The sequence below is a fragment of the Anticarsia gemmatalis genome, chromosome 21 (assembly GCF_050436995.1).
Source record: "Anticarsia gemmatalis isolate Benzon Research Colony breed Stoneville strain chromosome 21, ilAntGemm2 primary, whole genome shotgun sequence".
Lineage (NCBI taxonomy): Eukaryota > Metazoa > Arthropoda > Insecta > Lepidoptera > Erebidae > Anticarsia > Anticarsia gemmatalis.
This window is the reverse complement of record NC_134765.1, coordinates 11,213,787-11,240,326: the sequence shown is the minus strand read 5'-3', so window position 1 is coordinate 11,240,326 and position 26,540 is coordinate 11,213,787. Positions and strand designations below refer to the sequence as shown.

At 34.3% G+C, this 26,540-nt stretch overlaps 1 protein-coding gene across 8 annotated transcripts in view; it reads left to right on the top strand.

Moving 5' to 3' along the window:
- The window catches only part of Dys (Dystrophin), a 595,099-nt gene that overhangs the window by 115,297 nt on the left and 453,262 nt on the right, over window positions 1-26,540 (top strand). For all 8 annotated transcript variants that reach the window (XM_076128368.1, XM_076128365.1, XM_076128371.1 and 5 more), the window contains one exon: window positions 4,306-4,411. In XM_076128368.1, the coding sequence (XP_075984483.1) occupies window positions 4,306-4,411 (106 nt within the window). The remainder of the gene's footprint in view (window positions 1-4,305; window positions 4,412-26,540) is intronic.

The following is a 26,540-nucleotide window of genomic DNA, read 5'->3' as shown; positions in this document are numbered from 1 at the left end:
GCTGTTGTACTTGTTGAAAGTTATTCATATCTGAGCCGAGGGCCCTCGCGCCGAGTACCAGCCCGGCTGATGGCACACAAATATTAGGATGTTTTGATTACTTGTTAACACTCGTTAGTAGGGCACAACTCAATGCTAAGGCCAGTTTCTTGAATATGGATAAGTACCGGATAACTTAACCGATAGGTAAAATTACACTTCCTAAATTCCGCCTGATAAATTAACTGTTCAGAACTGTTCATAAGTGGGAAAGCAAAGAGGGACATCGGGTCGAATAGATAACTTTATTTTCCAAAAATTAGAAAAGAGGCACTACACGACACATTCCTTTGCAGTGTTTAAATCGACAAGATAGAGACGGCATTATGAAAACTCAACTCTCTCATAAGGCTATTTGTAAAATTATATACAAGAAAATCGAACCCCGAGCGAAGACACTCAATAGTTTCACTTACAAACTTAACCTTACTCTACCACCCAATATCAACCAAAACAATCGTATTTATAACCTATCTCCGTTCACCGATAGTCCAATAAACCCTAGTAATCTCAGTAATCTGAGTTAGCCCCCAAGATAGCTACACGCTACACGGCGCCAACTGTCAGCAGTAGTTAACCTGTCGCCGCTACCACTAGAAGCTTAACTCTGGTCTCAGTGTGGGACCTTTAGCTCTAAGGTGTTCAAGACTTGGTGTAGGTAGATTAGATATTATTGTATGGTGCTTATCAGTTTTATAGAAAGGTTAAATTATAATACAGGTATGGAAGATGGTTTGGATTATCTGACAGCATGGTTATGGGGACGTAAGTTCGATTCAGGTGTAAATTTTTTGGTGTGGATTCACGCCATACGGGTATTACTTACTTGAATTTTCGTTTCTTTCGTATTCTATGCTTTATATTTCACTACTTGTTTTTTTTTACTATAGTATTTTACTTTGTATTTCTTTTGTATAATATAAATTTAAAACACCACAAAGAAAGTTATAATCTCACAAACTTTCTAGACAGCACCAAAAAACTAAATACTTTAACTAAACTTAAAACTTCAATAAGCTTATCAAGTTATTCTAAAACTATTAAAAACATTCGACCATGTATTAAGAAGCCACAACAGAAGCCAAACAGAACTTAGATCTATACATTGATGAGCGCTCGGCCACTCGAGCAGCGACGGACTCTGGAAACAAACGGTGCAAGTGAAAAACTCACACAAACTAAATAAATTGACTTCACAAGTCGCACCGCACTCTCACAACTCAATAAATACGTTATGGACGCGTTTGTACTTGGCTCACTGATTTAGGCTTACAGTTTGCAGGAAAAAACGTTTCTAAAATGTATTTAAAGCCATAACTTTAAAAATAATTAATCAAATCATTTAGGTGAAGGTTAGACACTTATAATTGTCAAATACATTCGGTGATTTTATCACCAGATCGAAAAAAGGGGCTAATGAGAAGAGCTGGCAAGAAACTACCAGCCACTCTTTTATTACAATTCTTTGATACGTAAGAAACTACCAAAAGAGCTGTAAAAATAATTGCTAGAAAGTTAATAGAACACTAGACTAATAATTAAAAATACTTATTAATCAGTAGACGTAGTATTAGTCCAAATGGTCAAGGTATCTCAAGTTCCTTTCTCAACTAGAAAAACTTTTATTGAGTATAGCTGTTCACAATCTGGTCACGTGCTTATTAAAGGGTTATAAGCTCGCCTCTTATTGCGTCTGGGTATTAGTGTATTAATACCAACTTTTCTTGCTAAACTTACTTCTACCAACTATTTTTTTATAAAAAAAATACTTAATTAACTTTTTGATTTTAACTTTAATTTTATGCATATCGATTTAGCCATTTAGTACTTAAGTTTTGCATTTAAAAGATTGGCCGATTGCATACAAAAGTGATGTAAGTTTGCAGCAAACTATTTGCTTCCCGTGAACACATTTAAATTATTTCTTTGATAGTATAAATCGTTTTAGTTGCGATTAGATCAGCGCGCCTCACGTGCGAGTGCTACTCAATGAGATTGAGTTAACGTATCAAACAACTTGCTTACTCAAAACCTGGTCGGTAATGGACTTGGGGAAAAGGTTGCGGTGGAGGATATTTACATTTTGTAGGAAATGTGCTGTTTACTTTTCAGAATGATGTTTTTTCGGAATAAGAAACACCGGTCTACAAGTAAACTAACTAGTAGTAGCAACTAGCTTCTGTTCTTGAAAACTATTAGTAAAAAGTTGAATAGATAAACTGCCACTAAATGTGCTTCAAAAACCGCGCATTAGACTTACAGTTTGCTAGAAATTGAAGCTAAAAGAATAACCCTGTATTCTGAGGCACATTTATCGGTAGTTTATCTATTCAATAGTGTTTAAGCTTATATAAAAATGTGATTCAGGTTTTGTTCCAACACATAATTTCGTTAAAAATTCGATTTTTAATTTTGTCTGTGAAAAAATTACACACCTGCATCTTACAAACTTTTGCATTTATAATAATACTCCTTGCATTGTTTACGCCATTCATGAGCTTGTTATGACAAATTACCCACTCGTGGTTAACATTGTTATATGAAACTTATTTAAATGATAGATTGTGATTAATCGCTTCACGCATAATTTATTAATAATGTCGATAGTTTAGCAGTATGCCCGTATCTCATTTGTTTGAAACTATTTATTAGGATCGATCTATTATTTCCTATTATTTTTACTAACTAACTTTATATGTACTAAATAATTAAATTATAGGAATTTTAAGCATTGTATTCCTATTTATTATGAATATATTAATCGTAGATTTTTTATATTTGTTTACAGACACCGAATTTTTAAAATAATTTATTCATATAATATACACACATTTTTTTCATGTTTTCTCCTCGCCAATCTACAGAGCTTGTTGTTGATAGCAAATGTAAGACAAAACCTCTCAAAAGTTAATAGTTGAACTTAACTAATACCTAACCCAAAGGTAGAAATGTAACTTTTCAATTAACAAAACGACAGTACCGCACTCAGCATCGCATATAATTGTCCACGTAAATGCAAATGTACCGAGCATGTACAGTACACAGTGTAATTGTTGTTTGTTTGTTTGTCGTATGGTTAGTGGTCAACCTAGTGTCAAAGTTGTTCAAGCCGCCCGAGAGGCCTTTGGCGTGGCTTAACGACTGTTATCTTAGGAGACAACAACCGGGACCGACTTTTAACGTGCCCTCCGAAGCACAAAGACGCCCAGTTCAAACACCACTATGTGGTCACCCATCTATGGAATGACCGCGCCAATGGTTGCTTAACCCACAGATCGTTTACCGACCGATGAGCGCAACTGGCTATGGGCGCCTCAGTGTACTGAACACTGCACAGTATGCACAGTGCACAGTACGCGCTGCACCGTACTAGTGATAACTATATCCACATTAACCGTGTTTGTACTGCACTCTGCTGATGCTCGCTCAGCGTTAATGAGTTAACTATTCTATTGAGCACTCACTACTGATATTGCTATTATTTTGCTGAGTTTGAAATTATTTGTTAATTGCTGGCTGTTGCTGATTATTTGTTTGGTGTTCTCAATAATGAAGCTTTAAGTATTATTTGGTAAATCAACTACTCTATTTTTGATGGTTTAGAACTGATTTTAGCACCGGAATTTTGAAATAACTGAATATACTAAATTGTATTGATCTAATATGTAGGCACAGCATGATATAAACGTACATATACATAATAATAAAATAATAAATTTAACCCATTTATGTCCCACTGCTGGGCAAGGGTCTCCTCCCGTAATGAGGGAGGGGTTAGGCCTTGAGTCCACCACGCTGGCCAAGTGCGGGTTGGGGACTTTGCATGCCTTCAATAAATGTTTTAAACAAATTTTTAGGCATGCAAGGTTTCCTCACGATGTTTTCCTTCACCGTTGGAGCATGTGATAATTATTTCTAATACACACATAACTTCGAAAAGTCATTGGTGTGTTGCCTCGGGTTCGAACCTGCGACCACTTGCGTGGGAGGTGTCAACTTATACCACTCGGCTATCACTGCTATCCATATACAAAAATATTATATCACGTCTCTAGGCATTTTAATAGCACTGGTTTATCAAATAGTAATTTTACATGTAGAACATTAAAACATAAGAGGATACGAGAATTATCATGAAGCATTTTACCTTGAAATGCCTAACCTTTCGGCGCAGATTGCACTCGCCGTGGTCGCAGGCTGACTAAAAAGAAAAAGAACGTTGAATGTAATTTCTCTAACTTATCATGTTATATTCTTCTCTCGCAGGGTGTGCTTCGCGAGCTGGAGCAGAAGAAACCTCAGCTGGACGAGCTGCTGCACACCGCCGAGAGCCTCAAGGGCACCGAGAACAGACAACAACTGCACGGCAAAGGTAAGACTAGATATAGAACTTATTTCACTACCTGCCTTTTATATCACGATACTGTGTTTATTGACCAACAGGCTGTGGCGTTTAGATATAAGACAAGGCATTTAAAATGTGTTTTTGTTTAAGATAGTCAATATGGGGCTGTATTTCTTTTGTTTTCTAGGTTACTTGTTTAATATAAGTCTAAGGTAGTCTTTGTTGAATTATTATGTAGGTATCGTGTTTGAATAGGGGTTAAAAATGTTTTTGACCTCTTTCCATTAAACTTTTATCTACATATATGAATTATCTTCCATCGTTTATTATCCATTTCCATATTTCATAATTATTTATTTATTTAAAACTTCATATACATAGGTGTATAAAGGCGATCTTAATGCCAAAGGCATCTTCTACCAGTCTACTTTAGGTTGGTGTTAGATTGAAAGAAGTAGGTGTTTAAAAAAATAAAAGAAGGATATTATGTAAAGAAAACGGTTTACAAATTAATAAAAATAAGATCATGTACGTATATTTAAACACAGATACTTTAGCACATTTTAATATACATTTAAGGGACAATTATGGTTCCTACGCAAAACAGTTGAAAAGCATCCAATAAGAATCTATTAAACTTTTTACAGTCTATAAATGGACTTGCGCCAAACTACATTGTAACATCTTGGAGATGTAAGACAATGGTCGTTGTTCGTATTAATTGAAATCTCCGGGCGCCATTAAAAGTATCGCCGATACAACGGTTACAAGTGGAGCGATTGTAGCGCCTGATGAGATCTACTGATTGGAAATCTGACCAGAATGGATATCTGTAAGATGTATTTTATCTTAGAGATAATTGTTTCTTTTTGTTTGGGGTGTAAAGAAAGCTTTTTGACATACTAAATTCAGAGTTGGAGAATATTAGGTTCTAAATCCGGTAATGGTTGCCCACCGCTCTATGTTTTTGGTTACGTACGGTTGTGATAAAATCGTTTGAATTTTTTTTAAATTAGTAAGCTGAATAATTTCTCTACTTTTGAATTTATTTTTAAAATTCAACTCACTCATTTTCAAAATTCTATATTTTCGACACTTTTACCCAAAGATTAGTAAAGTATTTTACACGTCACGTTGTATCTTATTACAGAATTGTAAAAATATTTCATTCGGTGTAAGGTTGTAAAAAGCAGTGGACAAGATAAAGTGTGCAGTATTAGCGGCGATTAGTCGCGTGTCGCGAGTGTCGACTGTGATTTAATCGATCTTGTCTCCGCGTGACTAATGATCACAACTCTACCAGAACTTACTATCTACTCATCTAGTAAAACTAGCTGTTTAAAGAATTCATTACAGTATTTTAATTTTGATGTTGTGTTAATCCGTATAGCTAGTCTTGGGTACAAATTGTACAAAGACCATAATTATGGAATTATATTTGTGTAATTTACAATAATATACACAAATATGATAGACCCTATTTCACAGTTAGTTGTGCTAAACAACCTAATCGATTGTTTTAGTATTTACAACTAAACGTTCATAAATAAGATCTGCTTATAGCCTGACTAACTGTCATACTATTTAACTGTACAAGAAATTTCTACATACACAAGTATACAACAAACTCTAATAAAAAAATATATGCTCATTTCCTATAACAATACATTACTCATTATACAAAAAAGACACACATAAAACTGAAAGAAACATCAAAAGAATGCAAAGAACGTGTAAAATAAACCGCACCCTTAATCCGTTTAGTGGCTCTCTTCCTCTCACGCGAGCAGCCTGTTGAGACATAATCAAGTTTGGACATGCCCCCCCACTCCCCCCCCCCCACGCTGGCCCCGTGTGGATAATTAGGTCAAATTAATGAGAATACCGTCAAGGTCTCTTTACATGAAATGTATTTGGGAACATGAAGAAAGGTCCTTGTTCAAATATTGTTTAATTTCAGCCGTTCCCTGAAGGTTTTATTTTCATATGTTTGAACAATTAAGGTGGATGTTTATTGGGAATGGAAATAATGAAATGGTTTTAATAAATGTATGAGCTAGTAACGTATGTATATGTAAACTTGAGACAATGTTAATTGAGGGTAACGCCATTGTTATATTCCATTCACTTTCATTTTTCGGATAAACTATTCAATTGATAACATAACAGCAAATTTTCAAGAAAACTATGTCAATATTTATTTTGAGTTTAATTGAACTCTAATGAATTCTAACTAAAATGAGAATGGAGGTAAGAACTATAATTTTATCGTCTGTTCTTTTACAAACAGTGAAAATTAGAGTAACATTTCCCAATACTCTATTAAACTACATTTTAATCACTTAACTCCTGTTACAGTAACTACAGTTAATTTATTGCAACGGTCAGCACAATCCACGGTCAATAAAGCAAGGCGCCTTTATTGAACTGCTCTCCTGGTGTTTCGCAAGTCAGCGCCCTCTCGCGGAGATTAAACGAACTAGCAATTTAAACATTGCCGTTAATTACCGAGCAGTTTTCTTGAATACACAATTAGTTAATGATCGTGCAAAATAAATTCGAGCTTTGTTTAGTTAGGGCTGTCTCGATGTTGTAGATATTTAGAGATATGATTTATAATGTAGGTCTATTAATTATGAAAATAGTCTGGAGTCTGAGTTATATGTTAATATTTAACTGGAGTATGCGGCTCGACTCGCATACACACGTTTATCTTTTCCTTTTCAGCACCTAGAAAACGATTCTTGTAAAAGTATTTTTTTTGTTCTCGGATCCCTAACTATTTCTATGCAAAAGTTTAGCACAGCTGGTCCGCAGTTTGATCGTATTTACGTAACAGACAGACAAACTTGCCTTTTCATAATATTTTTGTCAATACTATTTTTTTTTGTCAAAAATTAAGTCCACGCACATGTGAGTCTATTTTGCATACTTTAGAAAGTAGCCCATGAAAAATATAGGTGTACTTAAGATAGTCGTACTATAGACAAAATAGTTAATGTCTATATACTTTGCATGAATAGATCACGTACATTACCCCACGAAGTCAAACACGAGACGTATCATTACATAAGCACAAACACCACGTACATAATAGTTATATAACTAAGTCTAAGTCGTGACTGACTGTGTAGTGTGTAGACACGCGGGCTCCCGCGAGACGAACGATATACTCTGTGGTTTGATTCTCGGTATTTCAGCACTGAAACATCGTATTATATTGTAGTAGATGTTGATATGGGTTTTCCCACTGCTGGGGCTTATGATTTGAAGTGTGTAAGCCGTTTATGAATGTGAAAGCTTGTAATAATTAGGTGTGTTAATTTTATTCAAACAATAATTTGAAAATTATAAAAAATAAATTTATTTGGATTTCATTTGTGACTCAGTTTTTTACTAAACATACTCTTTACTTATCAGAATGTGGATATTGGTAATTATATTAAGCACAAAACATAAAAAATATGACATTCAGCATGTGAAAAATATAGTACGATATTACTACATCTATACTTAGAATGTAGAGCATTTTCAAAATTAATTTAAGACGAAACAATATGGAATTTTTCCTTCGAAAAATTCATGTAATACTTAACCCAAACCAATTTAGAAGAGTTGAGTGCACACAAGTTAAGATTACAGCACCATACCTCACCTGGATGTGGCAATCTTGTGCGAGCCGAACAAAATGAATCTTACTAACGAAATCCCCCAAGCATTCATAATTCCCTCTTCCCTGGATAAATTGATTCACTCCCTTCTTCAGCTCAGCTGATGTACGCACACATTTCAATATAAACCTTATATTAATACCGTTAGAGTTTAATTTAAACTGGCAGGGTTTCTAAGAAAGCAGCTCCAGGCGAGACATTCGCACAGCTGTTGATTATCTACACTGAAATTGATACTTTATGTCGTGTTAATAAAGTTTACTTTCATTTGGTATAATAGCTAAGGTGGTTGCTCTTGAGAGTCATCCGATATTGAATTTTAAATGTATATAGTTTGAGTAAATAATTGATTGGAGGGGTGCGTGCATTCTTGATGTGGACGTCGGTGCGTCGTTTATAATGTTGGCAACACTGCTCGATTTATAAGCAGTTGTTCCGGGCCAGTTGCCGTGGCGTGTACCAACTTAACCGTAGAAATTGTAGTTTGAAAGAAAGATAAAAAATGCATTAAAATGCCATCAATTGACGCTATTTTATTCCTATGTTTAATAGTATTTTTATGGATCTATAATAGTATTTTGGCAGTCAACTTATTTATTACTTCTACTGAACCTAATGTGTAAACGAAACTTAGGTATTTTAATTTGATATTATTCATAACTCGCCTCTAAACTCTATTTAGACAGTTTACTTATCAAGTAGACATTTTCCTAAGTTTGTGGTTTTGTAATCAACAAAATCTTTAATCTGCCTTTGTTTGGTACTATATTTGTAAACTGTAAATTGTAGCTTTAGTGGCTAATAATATTACAGACAGCACCTCAGACGAATAGCTAGACTTATTTAGAGTTAAAATTTACCTTTTCCTACATAAAATTGGTACCTAAGATAATATAGACACTAACAAATTAAGCTATCTTTGACACAAGTATAAACTCTACACTTTGTAATAAAGTCATGTCGACAAAACTTAATTTTAGTGTGACCAGGTGTCCTTGTGTCTTACACTTAAGATTATGACGAAATATATCATAAACATACATACTAGGTATGTTGCTACCGCTCCTTGAATTACGCGCGAGCGCCCTCTCGCGGGAGCCGACAGATTTACATAAAATATTTTTTTGACTACTTTTTTAAGTTTGAGGCGTTAAGTATTTTCTTACCGACAGTTTTTCAGCTGTGGTGAAACGTGTTCTGGCCTATATTTTTTTAAATATCAGTAAGATTATTTTCACTAAAGATTTTCTTAAAAATAAATTTGTTTGCATTCAGACTAAACAGACAGATAAATAGATTTTCTCTAATATTATCATTATAAAAAGATTAGGCAATGCCAATTAATTACATTTGCACAATCGTTAAAATACCCCATCATAACCTTACTTGTTAGGAAAAAAAATTGTTAAAAGCATACGATGAAAACTACACAAACTGATAATCGAACTCCGGAACCAGCTTATCTTCAATCAACCTCTACAACTTACACCCTCGTAGAAATATCAATTTTTTTTTGTATAAAAATACTAAGTACCGTGTATTTTATCTGAATGTTTAATTCAGTGTAAATAGTGTTCGCTGTTATAACGTTGTTAATATTTAAAAAGTAAACGACAGTTTTTAAAACTTACTTCCTATTGTTGTTTTATCTTTTGTATTCTAGTTTGTGAACTGTTTTCAGTAATAATTATAGGACTACTGTAGTAATATTTGAACTATATGTTTGGACCTTGCTTTATGTCCGATTACAAAGTTTGTTAAGTGTTAGCGCCTTGAGTGTTTATGTCGTTAAACACTTACTATATATTACTTTGTACACATTGACCTGCATCTAGAGAAGATCGTTTGCATCACCAAAGTTAATTGTTCCTCAAATTACAAATGCTCATACTAAGTTATCTTCATCGTTACATTTGACATAATTAATAAACATTAATTACGTACGATAGTGAGACGTAATTGAATAAGCATCACGAGCAATATCACAGCCTCGTTTGAAGTATTCTCTCTGAATTTCAATGTTAACTCGCGTCCCCGTCCCTCAGCCGCGCCGCGCCGCCGTCCTACCGCCCGCGGGCACCGAGCCCGGGCGAAACGTCGCTCTACCAACAACGTCTTCACAATCATCTACAAACGCTCTGTTTGCTCCTAAAAACCAATTTTAAACTCGACTCAAACATTTGTGTCTCTCATTGTACAAATATACCATCATTGTAACCAATTTATAGCTTCAAAATATTTCACAAATTACGAGATTCGTTCAAGGCTCGTAGCTCTCGTAGCGCTTGCGTAGAGGGGCTACGGAGGGTCGTAGAGCTAAACGGCGAGGGTCGTAGACGTCTGTGTAGGGTCGGCTCATGCTGAACAGAGCGGAAACACGCGTCTGTGGTAATTTTTACAGATAGTAAATTGAATTTGCACTTTCGGAGAAAATGTTGTGAGAAGAAGCGTGCAATTTTCAAAAAGTTTCTTTTGAAAAAAAGTACTCTTGTTTTATTAAGGAACTCCGTGCAGAGAAAGTAAAATGTATGATAAATACCTACTTTATAATCAGCTAAAAAAACAAAGGGACTGCTAGAATGACATAATTTATTATTTACTAAACTTATTTTTTTTAAATAGGTAGGTGTAAAATATTCAAATTTATTAATTTCATGCTTTTTATTTCCGCGCCAAGTCTTGTTGTCAGGTGTGAGTGGTCGTTTATAAGTCTCGTAGCGGGTTGGTAGTACGGTTGTACGATGGAGCGTGTTTTACGCACTCATACATATTAAAAACGTGATTCTAAGAAAACATTAAACTCGACTTCCTTTAAAATTAAGTATCGGAACGCAATTAAATTGTTTCTTTAGAATATTTTTTAAGATTTTGTCGAACGGGAGGGATGAAGATAGCTTTTATAGCATTTTCATGTAGCCAATTATTCTGTTAAGGACCTAGTAAAATCACGTTCAATTTAAATTTTACAGCGCTAAGTTTTCACGTATTTGAAACTTCGGATAAATGATGTCTTGCAATATGGTCAGGTTAATACTGTATGACAAAATGTATGGATGTGAATGAAGGAAAAGAAGTTTGTAAAGATCGTATCGCGTTCTCTGGTCTCTGCATACCCCTATGCGTAGAAGGCGTGGTTTTATATATTATGTATATATATAATATATAAAAATTTAAATTCATATTAATCAAACCCTAATTTTCTACCACTAGAATCAAGTATTTTCTAAATAATGAAAGTTTAATACAAGAGTCACGTCGATGTGTGTGTGTCGCGTGCGCGTTACGTTCGCGTGATATGTCGGTAAACAACTACCAGTGGCGAAGGCTCCATACAACTCGATTCCTATCGGCTTCCCTTTCAGGACAGACTTATATTAGTGTTAAATTAATTGTTTACTATTGCCAAATAAAACACAATTAATTAATAATCACTAATATTTAAACCGAAATCTTTAACTAAAATCATTAATCTAATCGAAACAGTACGAAAACGCCCACCCTTCAAAAATTACGCTCCGCTAAAAACGCAACGTGAAGTAATAATAATGAAATAAGCCGGAGACGCTGATCGAGAATCGCGTACAATAAAAACTATGGCGGCGATGTCGCTTACGACCTTTTGGATCGCGCTTCACACCGCGCTGCATAGTGGCGAGCAAGCCGGAGGAAGAGCGGGTTGCCTCGCGCTACAGCGTTCGCGCCGCGGCGGACACGTGATCTTACGCATGTTTCTGTCGCGGTGCGAGCCGCGTGCAAGAGCGAGATGGAAAATATAAGCTAAGCATCCTGCATTTTGTCCAGTTTGACATTAGGCCATGTTTGTTTATTGTTTACATCTTTCGCGCGCTCTATAACAAATTAGAATATTTGTGTTTATTACAACAATATTCCTTAATAATTGTGTTTGTGCGTAATCGTGAATGTATCAGTATATTAAACAGTAATTGTTTTGCATGTTTCTATTAGAGTAAATTATAATTTTGTCAGATTTATAGGTTAAACTCATTACAATAAAAGTGTTCTGCGTTTATCCATAATGTGTTTGATATTTTATTGTTGATGAATACATTCTAAATTGCTTGTTTAATAAGTTATTAAACAACCAGTGCGAGACAATCATCAAACGTTCGATATACGTTATCTTAAATATGTGCTGTTGTGTTACCTACGTGTTACTACTGAAGTTATAGTAACTTAATACAAAACAGGCATGATTAGGTAGCACATGGTAAGTACCTATGTATTATTAGTCTGTAGAGAGAGTAATAAGAGACTGTAGTCGAATGTAGATAATACTCTCATATTGTTATTATGCAGTAATACGCTACTTTTACGTCGGCATTCTTACGATGTAGGTACATAATATGTAGGTACCTACTATACCTAGACAATGACTTATAGCTCCGGCTTACCTTTTGTAAAAAATGACCCTTCGCCACTGACAACTACTTTCCTTTGTTACCCAGCCTCTGAACTAGATAACTACTTGGAACTTTATATCAGTCAATATAGAAGAATATAGTATGAAGTTATGTGTAGCTGCTAATCGCTAGACCTCATGTTTGATTATCGGGTGGACAAGGAGTTTCTTAATTTCTATAATTCCTGCTGAGATATTATTATCTTAATTGTAGCTCAGGGTTTTTTAGGACACTAGCCGCATACTACACGACCAATGCTAATAACGAAATGTGGGAGTAAAATAAATAAATAAATGTAACCCATTACTGTCCCACTGCTGGGCAAGGGTCTCCTCCCGTAATGAGGGAGGGGTTAGGCCTTGAGTCCACCACGCTGGCCAAGTGCGGGTTGGGGACTTTGCATGCCCTCAATAAATGTATTAAACAAATTTTAGGCATGCAAGGTTTCCTCACGATGTTTTCCTTCACCGTTGGAGCATGTGATAATTATTTCTAATACACACATAACTTCGAAAAGTCATTGGTGTGTTGCCTCGGGTTCGAACCTGCGACCACTTGCGTGGGAGGTGTCAACTTATACCACTCGGCTATCACTGCTATTGTGGGAGTATTTAATTTAAATCTAAATTTTAAATCAGAAGGGACAGATACGAGTTGTCCTTTCTGATTTAATTTTAATCTTCATAAACATGTCGAGAGCTATTGGCTTGAACATTTTTTCATAAGTTATTTTCTTTCTCCCAAAACTGCATGCAAACGCAGCTGCGTGGGTCAGCTGGTATAAAATCCAAAACATTCTAGTATTTCCTCATTTCCATTATAAAACATAGCATTTAAAATGGTATAGTGGTGTCACAAACATACAGTATAGCACACATGAGCGGCTCCTTTGAGGCGCGCCGACCGGGTAAACATCAACAGTGGACCGCCCTGCGTGGCGGCGGCGCTGCGGCCGCGGCGCGGCTGCGGTGCGACTGCGTTCCACGTACACTAACATTTACTGTTCATTGGTGCGCATTTGGCAAATTGTAGTTTCAGCAGAATTTATAAATGATTTCCACGGATAATTAGGCACGACTGAAAAATTGGTAGGGTTGGTTTTATGTATTTAATTTAAATAATTTATTGCTTTACTAAGTAACGTAGTATATGCTCTGATAACTTTATCGATGTTACGATCATGTTTGGAACTATCTGTAAGTGTAAGTGATCAAGACAGACTGTTGAACATTTTGAAAACAACAGTTTTATTGATAAGTATCATTCGATAAGTAGCAAACAGGTTGCCACAAACGTTATGTCACACGTGTCACTGTCGTTTCATTTCGGAAACACCTCGTTTTTTATAAGTATTACTTGATAAGAAGCAAATAGTTTGCCACAAACACTCTGCCACACGTGTGTCCGTACTCTCGGTAGGTTTGATTCAGTGTTTTTATTGAGCGGTGTGTTTGCGAGTGTCGATATTAAGAGTTTAATACACGCGGTAATTTTGCGTTCAGCTGCCTTTTTACAACACTTTACTCGTTTCATTTCGCTTTCATAATGTACGTATGTTTGTTGGTTTTTTTGTGAACTTAAATAACTGGGATATGAAATGTTGAGCTGTGAATTTGTTTGTGATAATTATAGAGCTGAATAGTTGCTTTCAATCACTTATTAGAGTGAGGTTCATGGGTAATCGCGTTTGGTAGGTTGTTTTTTTACTATTCATTTAAGAAACATAAAAATGAAATACCTTTTGTATAGAAATAAGTACAGTACTGAAGCATAAAATAAATAGAGTCCAATCAAAATCATAACAAATAAACGACTTTCGGTTGAATACAATTAATTGACCAACAATATAAAATTCTTCCAAAAATAAAGTTCTTTAATCAAAAATATCCCTATAAACATTTCACGTCTGCGTCTACAGTAGAGTCTGAACGGTCAGACAATCAATGTATAGTAATGGAAAGTTTCACGTATCGACCATTATTCCAGACTATAAGCTCTACATTCACTTCGTACAACTGTGTATAACTGCTCCGAGCATTTTCCTAGAAGCCTGAATACTCGTTTTTCCATCGACTCTATCGATGTAGAGACGTGTTTTTTTTAGTTTTAGACTAAACTATGATAGAGAACTGATTGTATGGTAGAGCAATCATCCAATTCTTAGATGAATAGTTTTCACGAAACTGTTGATTTTAGTTCAATTCACGATAAATTAATGTCAAACTTGCTCTACATATTGCTCACTAGTATCACTGCTTGTTAAAACAGTGTAATTCATATGTATGTATGTATGTATGTATACAGTAACATGTCGCTACAAAAACATTTGCATCCATTACGTAACATTCTAACTCTACATCCCGTCTAACACAATTCACGTCGTCACGCGACGTTCCTTACAATTACGTCTCTACAAACTACTCCCCTAAACTCTATCAAATCGAACAATAGTTTGCTCTACCAGCTACGAATCACAATTATCGCGTATTACGTTACTAATTAGAGAGCGCTCTAACATCACATACTCTACATAGAGTAGGTAGAGTTATGTAGAGTCTGTCTCTACGTCGCCGAGGCTATATTTAGCTGTTTACGGAGGCTGTCTGGCCTGTTTTATTCAGTAAATTATTTTAGTAATGATGTCTGGTTTCAAGATTGCAATTAAGCAAAGAGGTTTTGAACTTAAGAGCTGTCTCTACATATTAATAACTTTGTTTTCATTATCTGTTAGTGCTTATTGAAGTGATTTAGTACTTAGTCTAGTAAATCAATACTGAATAGAACATGGATAAAAGGAGCAATAAGGTAGAAATGAATCTAGAATCTTAAGGTTCGGCTTTTGAAAGGAAAATTATTTCTTTATGTTTTGAAGCAATAAGAAATAAGTTTGTACTAAAGTTTGTTAGAGTAGTGTTAGTTTTACCAAGTTACATAAATCTTATGGTGCATATTTATAAGATCCACCGAGGGTAGTTTTAAGCCAAACTATTGCAAACTATTGAATAATCATGTAAATTCTAGAAACTAAAAGAATGGATTGGCGATTGATTCGTTATTTAAGTAAAAACGTTTATAATATAACTTTGTACCTTATATTATTTTTATTATTTGTTTTAGTTCAGGTAGAACAAACAACTCGAAGCGGGAACAGAAATTACGTTAAAATAAAAATACTTAACTGTTGTTTTCTCAAAGAAAATCGTTGTAAGAGCTTTCCTTTCAATAAATTGTTGCAATTTTACTTTATTGTGAGATGAAGATAGTGAGGGAACTAAAATAATGTAGCGTCGCTTTATTTTAGTTTTATGTCGTCGTGTTTTTGTGATAAGTGTTACTCATTTGTCTTTTATACATTTAAAATAAGAAATACATTTAATTCAATTAGCAGTTAAAAGATAATATATGTTCCTTTCGACAAAATCTAGGTAATATGTCCAGGTCGTTTAGAAACTGTGATCTTCTAAAAGATTCTGTAAATATATTTGGTTGATTGTTTCTATCTGAATGAAAAATGACCATATGACAGTCTCTACCTAGTTTACTAAAGAAAAGCTTTCATGAAATATTAAAGCTTGAAGCTCTACCAACGATTCATCATTATTGAATAAATATGAATCAACTGTATTATTGGCTGCATTGTAGCTCTATCACAATGCACTGACAAATTCGATTGACTTGTAAATGTAGAGCGCCGTCTCTACCGAACCAATAAATATTTTCCAACTGTCTTCCTTCATTTGTTTACCGTTTCCGTTAACAGTTGTCGCGGGAAATTGTCTCTATTTTTTTCATAAGAAAAGGTTTGAAAAAGGTAGAGTTATAAATTATATTGGGACTCTACGTAGAGTTGTTATCGGGAGGGGTTGAAAGGTGGGAATAGTGTGCCATTAGATTTCCTTATTCACCTGCAATAGTAGTTTTAGAAGATTGAAAATATACATTTATTGGAGTGCAAAATCTCATTTTAGTAAGCGCTCGATATGATTCTTGACTTTTAATAACATAGCATGTATTTGGGCACCAATATTGGTAATTCACGAATTGGATTTTTTAAGATTATATTTTATAATCAAATTGCATTTGTTTAATATCTCTTTACTACATATCACAAACATTACATTTACTAATGTCCCAAATTTATCAAAGCGAGAAAGAGAGAGAGTCGTGTTAAAAACATCGGTTGAGAAATATAAATGGGGTCGTCTCTCACCGTGATCCATGGCAACGTCTTCACTGATTCATTGAGGATGCACTTTTATTGCTCCACGATCAATAACCGTTCACATTTATTGTCGACGGAAAAAATACGTTTGTCTTTCATTCGTGATAGTTTGTAGTCAAATTAGTGTCATAGTTATTTATCAAAGCCAGACAGACAGCAACTGTTTTAAAAAACTGTTTTACTATTTTTCTCTACTAAGAGAATACTCTAATACTATATACTTATCCCCGGTTTCTGAGGTACATTTAACGGTAGTTTATCTATTCAATAGCGTTAAAACTCATATAAAAAAACGCTATTGAATAGATAAACTACCGTTAAATGTACTCAGAAACCGGGGGTAAGAGATCTACAGAATTACCTTCATATAAGGTACTATTTGACTGTTAAGTAGGTGGGGAAATAAGCAAGCTAAATTCTTCCAGTGACAGAAGTTGCCTGACCTCTTTAATACTAAATCGAGTAGTGACTATAACTGACTGGTTATCTTAAAAGGTATAGAACTGAGGAATGTCGGAAGGGACGCTCGGAGAGGAAATACGCGGATCTTTGAAAGGTCTTCAAAAGGTCAGATGCGTAGTCATCATTTTGTATGAGGAATGTGAATAGTACAAAATATGTATGTAATGGATTGTAGTATTTGTCTCTTAGTTTTCTTCTAATTGCTCAATATCGCATCTTATTTTCAGTATACCTATAAATATATCTAATTCGTTTAAAAGACTTTTCGAAAGTTTCTTGCTAGTTCTTCTCATTGCATTAACACACTGAACAGGCGATAAAAAAAAAAGTGAGTTTGACAATCGTTCGTGTCAATATTTGACTAAAATGAAAGTGGCGAGTGCAACGCAAGTGGAATTTATCCGCAGATTTAAATCTTGACATAAATTGTACCTAATGCATATTCTAGGAATTAAATTCATGCTCAAGGATCCAACTGCACAGCAAAATAGTCTGTACTGTGGTGCAATGATGGTGTCCACTTAAAATCAAGACTTATTAAAATTTTTCGTAGCTTTTTGTCGTCGAAAAAGGTCATTATTTCTTATGACGTCATTCTTAAAGCCATACCTTGTAGGGTATTACGCATATTACACGGGTAGCGCCGTGGGCGGCTTGTAGTAGAGTTCCTTGACAACAACGCAAGGTAGAGAAGGATGGTAGAGCTAATAATACGTAATTATTATTCAAACAACAAACAACCCCCGGAGATGAGGTCCAATATGTCGTAGAGGGACTCTACATTACTCTACAACGGCTCTATGTAGAGACAAATGTCTCGTATCTTGTTATAAAGGGTAGTTTGTTCCTTCGAGATTTTGATATTGAATTAATTTGAAAGTTAGAGGCGTATACGTAATATATTAAAGAAGGACATCATTATTATATTAGATGTGTGTATTTAATGCATGTTTTCAAAGACAATTATATCATTTATGTGCTAAATGTTTTCAAAAACAACTGCCCTACTACCCAAAGTCTTTTAGTAACATAAAAATATTTTTTTACCTATGGGTAATTCCACTTTATGTTTTAAACATTCTATTTATTTTTTTCAATTCATTTTCAATATAAAACTCTGTCAGCAGACTCTGTAACATTCACTCGTATTTGTTTTTATATTTTTATTCGAATTATTCCAATCAAATAATATTTGCGTGAAAGATAAAATTGTGTATTTATAGCTTTATATCGTGAGTCTCGTATTTAATAAAAATATTTAGTATCGAAGCGTAAGTACTATATTTTTATTGATACTGAATTATAAATCATTACGAAACTGATCTTTGCAACTTATTCATATAAGCTCTTTATCTAACTGTACTCAAAACAGCATAGTCCTGAGTAATTAATTCGTTTATTTTAAGAATCGTTAATTTTTTTTTTTACTTTTCATGTTAATTTAAATTCCGAATTCAAACAAGTATATCACATTTTTTTATTTACTTACTTAAACCCCTTTGACCACAAGCGGGTGTCGAACCTCCAACCCCATGGTCAATGGCAACCTTCAATGGTACAAATCAACCGTCGCATTATCACAGCCGTAAGGAAACGTGATCGTTAACCTATATCGGGTCTCCCGCCCGCCCTACGGCGCTCGCAGTCAGTCGCCGCCCGCCCTCGCGCACCACCGCACGCGCCCGCCCCACGCGCCGGCTGAACCGAGGCCTATACTAAACATATCATCATTTAATTATGTATCCTATATACTTAGTGTTAAGGTGTGTTTTACAACAACAGTGAGTGCTCTCGTCTCGTGATCACCGTCTCTCCCGGTTTTATTTGTGATTAAGCTCTTTTAATTTGTGTTTCAAATAATTATTTGTATTTTGTAAAGCGATTGTTTCTTTTGAATTATGTTTATCTGTGTGGTTTTGGATTTATATCGTCTTGGAAGGTAAAACAGCAATTATAATTATTGTTCTAGTGATGTACATGCCTTTGAAGTATTATTTAATTTGTGTCTTATCACAATACTGTTAAAAAACCCATCGTTATTTAAAGCAATCTTTATAAATTGCCAATTTCTGAATGATGTGTGTACTTGAATATAAAGATACGTATAAATTATTGGCAAACATGTAACCGTGGCAGTAATTGAATATATGAACATCGTAAGGTGACGATTATTTATTAGCTCTGATGATAATGATAACGATGTTGAATGATGTGGCGACGTAAGTAATGTGTGATAATGTACGTGTGGTATTTGTTTTGAAGACACATATTATACGAGTCTCTCATTAGGCTTAAGTATATTACTTTTTGGTAAAATAAATAGAACGATTTTACGTTTTATGCTCATGATAGATATAGCAAAATTTTATGAACTAAAATATCTATTAGTCATATAAAGTATTAAATTATAATTTCCTTAATTTGAATCTCGAATTTTTTTTTTTACGTTTGGAAGACAAGTAAAATAAGTTTCCAACGAAAAACAACGTACTTTTAAGACATGCGTTTTTGACGCGAATACTAAAAATATCTAAGCATTATTACAACACTTGATAGTCATTACTATAAACTTTCATCTCTACTACTAAAACCATAAAACAGTGTTGAAATTCCTCTCCGACATATATTTCTCCAACTGTTAATATTTAGTAATACCCTAGTATTGTAGTAATACTTGTTGCGTGCTACTTGTTCGAGCTTGTAATTAATACATAATCATACATGTATGGAATGTATGAATGTATGCTAATTGATTATACTACATAGTAATACTCGACTTAACTAAGTAGTGTAGGGAAACTGTATCATGCTTTAGGAAAATTATACTTATGTCGTAAAAATTAATATAACGCAGTTCTTTTAAATAAGCTTAATTTAGGAAAAATACTATCTAATTTAAATAGCTTTTTCAGAAATTTGTCTGTAAAAAATAACACGTTTTAGCATCCATAAGAACAGAATCATAAATATACACTTGAATTTAAATAATAAAACAATGATTTTAAAGTAATTTGACAAAAAATCTTTTTAAATTTTGCATCAACCTTCGTCTTAAATTACTCTACCTATAAATTCCTTTGCGTACACACAGCAACAAACCACTTTGTACTGTAGTAAAAAATCTCTAATGATTGTTCATTAATGCCTAGCTTACCTGACAATTTAGAATTATTACCGTTCACTTGCTTTACAAGTGCTATATTTTCCGAATAATTCTAGTATTTCATATAAAAATGTTTAGTTTTAGTTGCGGCGCGAGTCCGAGGTGTTAGGAACAAAGCTATCTGATTCAAACCCGGGCCTTTATTAATGTGAACGGAACATGAAACCTTGGCGTTAACTTAAACGTTGTAATATATTACTGGAGGTAATAAAACTGAGCCCCGGTAGGTGCTGAGATACATACATACTATACTAGCTTTCGGCCCGCGTGGTTTGTGACTTAGGACAGAATTTTTATACAAACTTTCATATCCTATCTTATCCCCTTGGAAGAAGAATTGATCAAAATCCTTCTTAGCCAAATTTCAGCCCGATCCGTCCAGTGGTTTGGGCAGTGCGTTGATAGATCACTATGTCAGTCATTCACCTTTGAGTTATATATGTATGTATTCTGTAAATAAACAGCTTGATACTCTTTACGTGTATGTATGGATGTAAATGAAGTAAGGGAATTTGTAGCGATCGTAGCAACTGACATTCTTTGGTCTTTAATTTTATGTATCGCAATCGTACAGCAACAATTATTATTCTATTATTATCCATGTTTTAACGCAATAAATCACGCGTTTAATGTTTAAACCAGTGATTGTAGTTTAATCGTTAATAAGGACTACTACATTATCATAAAATGTAATACGTAAGGGTAATTAAATAGTAGTGCTTGTATTACAAATAAGGTCTTAATATATTGTCCAATATTATAACCCTATTTTTACTTCAAATAGCTGACCTAAGTGTTTGTTCAACATTATTGATAGTTTTCCCAAATAAATCGGTTATTAATTCAAATTAGACGATATTGTGTGTGATTGGCAGTTACAATTTCGCAACAAAATACATGAGTCAGACCTAAAATGTTGTCGATTAATGACTACAATCTCTTCTACCTTTATGAAACCTACAGCAAAATATTTAAGTTTTTCATGACATCAGACAGTAGTGTAACTAATATGTCTGTATGTATGTACATATGTATGTATGTATGTAAACGTAGAGGAAACTTGATAACATTTAGCTGGAGCGCGGCGAGCATACTAATCCCGGCCACGGCGACACTATCACGGCGTCTCCTTCACTACCACCATGAATTCTTGCTCTTACAGTTGAGATGTGTATAGGTTTCACAATTTACTTGTAGAGTAATATGTAGCTAATCATTGAGCCGTTATTCGAGAAAGCATTAAATGATTTTTAAGCACCTCTTGTTATTCATGACTCCACTCAAAATTAACATTCTCAATTTTCTTAAATCGTAATCATCATATAAATTGATGAATAACCTGATGTATTATCGAAATATAAGACTTCTAAGTATAATTTCAATTGGGAAGAAAACCAGTACACCCTCAACATTTAAGTATATATTGAGATTCTTACTATTATCACTAAAAGTAAATTAATATGCATGAATCACACTTCATTGCATTTTTATTCAATGGAGTATTACACAAATGATTAAATAAATGTGATATAAAAGTGTTACAGATTAAACTAATCTAGCGACTTTTTCTTAGTTACAAGTAGAACCAGCCCCGTATCCACCGCATGTAGACTATTCCATTATAAGTTTGCTCTCGAGTTACGAAGGTCTAGGTGGTGTAAGAACTCGGGTAATAAGAGTGGCGACCAAGTTACCAGTTACTGATACTATATACATATAATATAATGTACTTAGATACTGTTTGTCTACTTTTATATTCAATTTGTGAAGGACACTTTGTGTAATTCGCAAGTTTTGAGTACCTACTCAGTGCTCATAATATAACAAAATCTCTCATAAGATATAACTTCCCTTCATACGAATTGAATTGATTTTGTTAGACTAGTTTTATTAACTATCTGTAGAAGAATGTCTTATAAAACATAATTTAGCCCATATTTGAACCATTGCTGAGAATAAGAGAGAAGCTAGGGCTAACGCCCACCATGCTGCATAAGTGTTTCCTTTGCATCTCATCGATCATTGTTTTAAGGCGAAAACGAATAAATTTATAACTTTATGGTGATAAATTAGTTCCCGTAGGTATTGGGATGATGTTAGATATAACCGTTATAAAAAACTTGTCTTCTATGTACAAAAAAAAAAATTCATATGCAATCGGTAATTCTAGTGCATATAAACAATAAATTAAACTCCTCTTCAACTAAACTATATAACTATTAATATAGCGAAGTATATAGTAACAATTTAGTGTAATAAATATGTATATGAGACAGTTTAGCAGCGGGTGTCATTAGTCGCAGTGTATTTGTACGCAAATGACCTGTTTAATGCATTCTCTTCGCTTTACAGTTTTAGAGAGATCGCGCTCTTAATGAACCAAGCTTCGAGTTGTATTACTTTTTATTTATAAACTAGCGGACCCGACAGACGTTGTCCTGTCTACACGTCTTTAATTTGAAAATTGTAAACCTTGTTTAATAATCTAAACCATTCTCAGATCCCCTTGAACACACACAAAAAATTTCATCAAAATCGGTCCAGTCGTTTAAGAGAAGTTCAATGACATACACACTTACAGATGAATTATATATATAAAGATAAACAGTACAGTATGAAACTACTTATGATATAACATACACAGATAGATACAGACAGAAAGACCTCCCGGCGTTTCGTTCACTTATGACTAAATATTATAAATTATGTCTGTCTTCAACCCTTTTATGGCCAAAAGAATGAACTGATTAATAATATGCTTAATAATATGCGTAAAAATGCTTAGAAATGGTTGTAAACCACGTGGTATTCATAGATTTTTCAAATGTCAAATTATACGCGAACGGAACTGCGTGGGTCAGGTTGAGTTTAATAAAATAGAATAACCACTTTGTTTCTCAGAAACATTTGTATCAGCTATTACATTCTGAGAACTGTGTAATAAAAGCTAAAGTTGTTACCTATTTCACTTAGTTTGCGTTCTGATTTATGATATTGTAATATAAGATAACAATTATCTTATATCTGATTATTATTTGGTTTAAAACGTAAATTAAACACAGAAAATATAATATATAAAGTTAACTTGACTGTTTTTTTTGTATTTTATGAGTTTTCTCTAAAAATGTTGGACCGATTTTTGATCACTTGAAACCTGCACCATAACATAGTTGTAACCTTTACTTCTAGAAATAGTAGGAAGAGCTTTACTTTTTCACAGATAAAGTCACAGCCAATATCTAGTATGTCTTGTTATAAGACAAACAGTTTAGTAAACTGTAGTTTATAAAATCGTAAGTTTCATAATAACTACGCAACAACAAACATAACTGAGATATTTCAGTTATTGCGGATTGTTTTATATCTCATGTTCCCCTAACTGTAGTATATACTATGTGTACCACTGTACCTGTGTGTGTGCTAAGGTGAGGACAGATTAGAGTATACAATTAGTGACGGAACATGATCAATTATATTACTTCACAAAAGCTTTCAATAAATTAATTGATAACGTTTTTGGAAGGCTTTGTCATGAAAACTAAGTTATTTAAGTCACACTATGCTGTAATTAATACAAAAAAATACCCTTTTTCGTTTACAACTACGTAGTTAAATATAGCACTGGATCTGAAAAGTGCCCATATGCTTAAAATGGAATTGATATTTACTCGATAAGCAAAGAAACGGAGAACATAGTACTGTAATTCGTAGTAAATTAAATATTATCGCAAATATATTCAGTCACCAACTCCTAATTTTATTTATATTTTTATAAGATCACGTTCAAAAAAATACACATACATAAAATCATGCTTTTTTTTCGTAGAGGGAGGCAGAAATCAGAAAAAAACAATCTAAAGAAAAAAAAAATGCTTCCTCGAAAAAGTTTAATAACACAAAAAAACTCCTATAAAAACCCATGCGCCTTTGGCCGCACATCATACATACACACAATAGCCATCGTATGTCTAACGTGTGTGTAGGTTTACACACAAGTCTAGACGCCATAAGTTATCCAATGGGAAGGGTGTTTAATGTGCGCTGTGCTGTGTGTCGCGTGCACTCACACGCACTGCTTTTTGTTTCATTACTTACTGTTAATGATAGTTTGTATGTATGTTTGTATGTATGGAGAATCGGTGGTAAGACTTTATGTAGAAGAATATTTAGTTTATTGTGTTTTGATGTCTCTATTAAAGGCTATTCGATAGTGAGGTGTGACGTTTAAAAATAGATTTTTGGTAGTGATTTTTTTAAACTTTTTGGTCTTGTATCACTCCGAAGAGTTATATTATGATCATCTTAAGCAACAATTTAGTTCTTTTGATGAAAACAAGTAAAAAGTACGTATAATTAATGTTATTTAAATCTAATAAAAACAAAAGTGTACCTATCAGTTCCATTCCAGTTTGGGTTGATATTTGTTTTTAGATAGATTGATTGCTTCTTGGTATATTTTAAATTAGTACCTCAATACTTAACCACTTAGTCAAATTGATTGATTGAAGTTGTTCTAGTAACCCAATTTAGATAATGAAATGATCAAAGCACCCCCCCTCCTTCCCCCACAGCCTACTTCATCCATCATGGCGCACGGAAACATTATGATTGAGCACCTTCAATTGTAGAATAATAATATAAGGTGGAAAGTAAACAAACAAACAGGTAGCAACGAAATATTGTACCACAAATTAATAATGGCGGATTTTTAATTATTATGATTGTTCGTTGTTATGTGTATTAGAAAGTATCATTAATGGCGGAAACTTTTTAATTATGATTCGTTGTTATGTGTATTAGAAACTATCATTAATAAACTGACCAGTAATTCGATAAAAGGAGATTCGAGCTTACGTCCAATCGTACTCTTAAAATCTTAACTATCGAATTTAACACTGTTTTAGATTGAAAATAATCTAAATAAAGAGGCACCCATAGCCAGTTGCGCTGACCGGTCGGCAAACGATCTGTGGGTTAAGCAACCCTTGGCGCGGTCACTCTATAGATGGGTGACCGCAAAGTGGTATTTGAACTGGGCATCTCTGTGCTTCGGAGGGCACGTAAAAAATCGGTCCCGGTTGTTGTCAATTAAGATACACACACAGACAGTCGTCGTAAGCCACGTCAAAGGCCTTCGGGCGGCTTGAACAACTTTGACACTAGGTTGACCACTAACCATACGATAAGAAGAAGAAGAAGAGAGAAAACCCATGCCTAAAACATGTCATAGCAGAGGCAGCAGTGAGTCATTCGGTCATACTATATCTCAGATAGTCTATCCATAAGTAAACCAGCAATTAATACTACGACTTAATTTCGGAACTTGCAAAGTGAAGTTTCCTTAATAACGGCTGCATGAGCAGTGTGTTGCAGTACAAGTGTCTGCAGTGTGAACTAGCGAACAGCACTGCGAGCGAAACTTAGTGTTTAATTAAACGGAAATATTTTGACTTTGTGCTGTTTGTGCTTGCTCGTTTTGTATCAAACTTTCACAGTTATAAGGCTAATGATTCACTTTATTAATGAAGTAGTTATTTTTGTTTACTTTGAGATGATTGCTGCTGGTTATTTATGAAACAGTTGCTTATACTGAAGTAGACGTTAATTGTAGGTCTTGCAATTCGAATTTACGACTAATAAGCATTTCTGTTTTGAGATAACAATTGCCGAAAAGAGCACTTTACTAAACCTAGGCGGTACTTATGATACTAACTCATCGATGTTTCCAAAGCGATATTATTCTGCCTATCATGTTTCTTTGAAAGCGGCTTTTATTGTATTTTTTATTCTCACGTATTGGGTAGCAAGCTTAAGCCGTAACTGAGCTCCGGCTTTATATATATATATATTTTTTCCTTAGCCTGTTTGAATGTCCCACTGCTGGGCAAAGGCCTCCCCTCTTCCCTTCCAAATCACCCTATCGGCGGCAAGATCCGACCAGTTCTTTTCAAAAGCGTCCAGGTCATCCCGGAAATGGGACTGGGCCGGCCACATTATCCGCATGCATCCGGAAAGATGGGCCCGTATATCTACCAACTGGGTGCCAGAGGATGGTCATCGCAGACGCGGGAGACCTAAAAGGAGATGGCTTTATATTAACTTAATGAAAATAAATAAATATAAATGAATTCTCACCTAATTAGGAATCGAACTTGGAACCTCCTGATCGGCAGCCCCCACAACGACTAACAGAGATAGCCGCAACGAACTATCATTT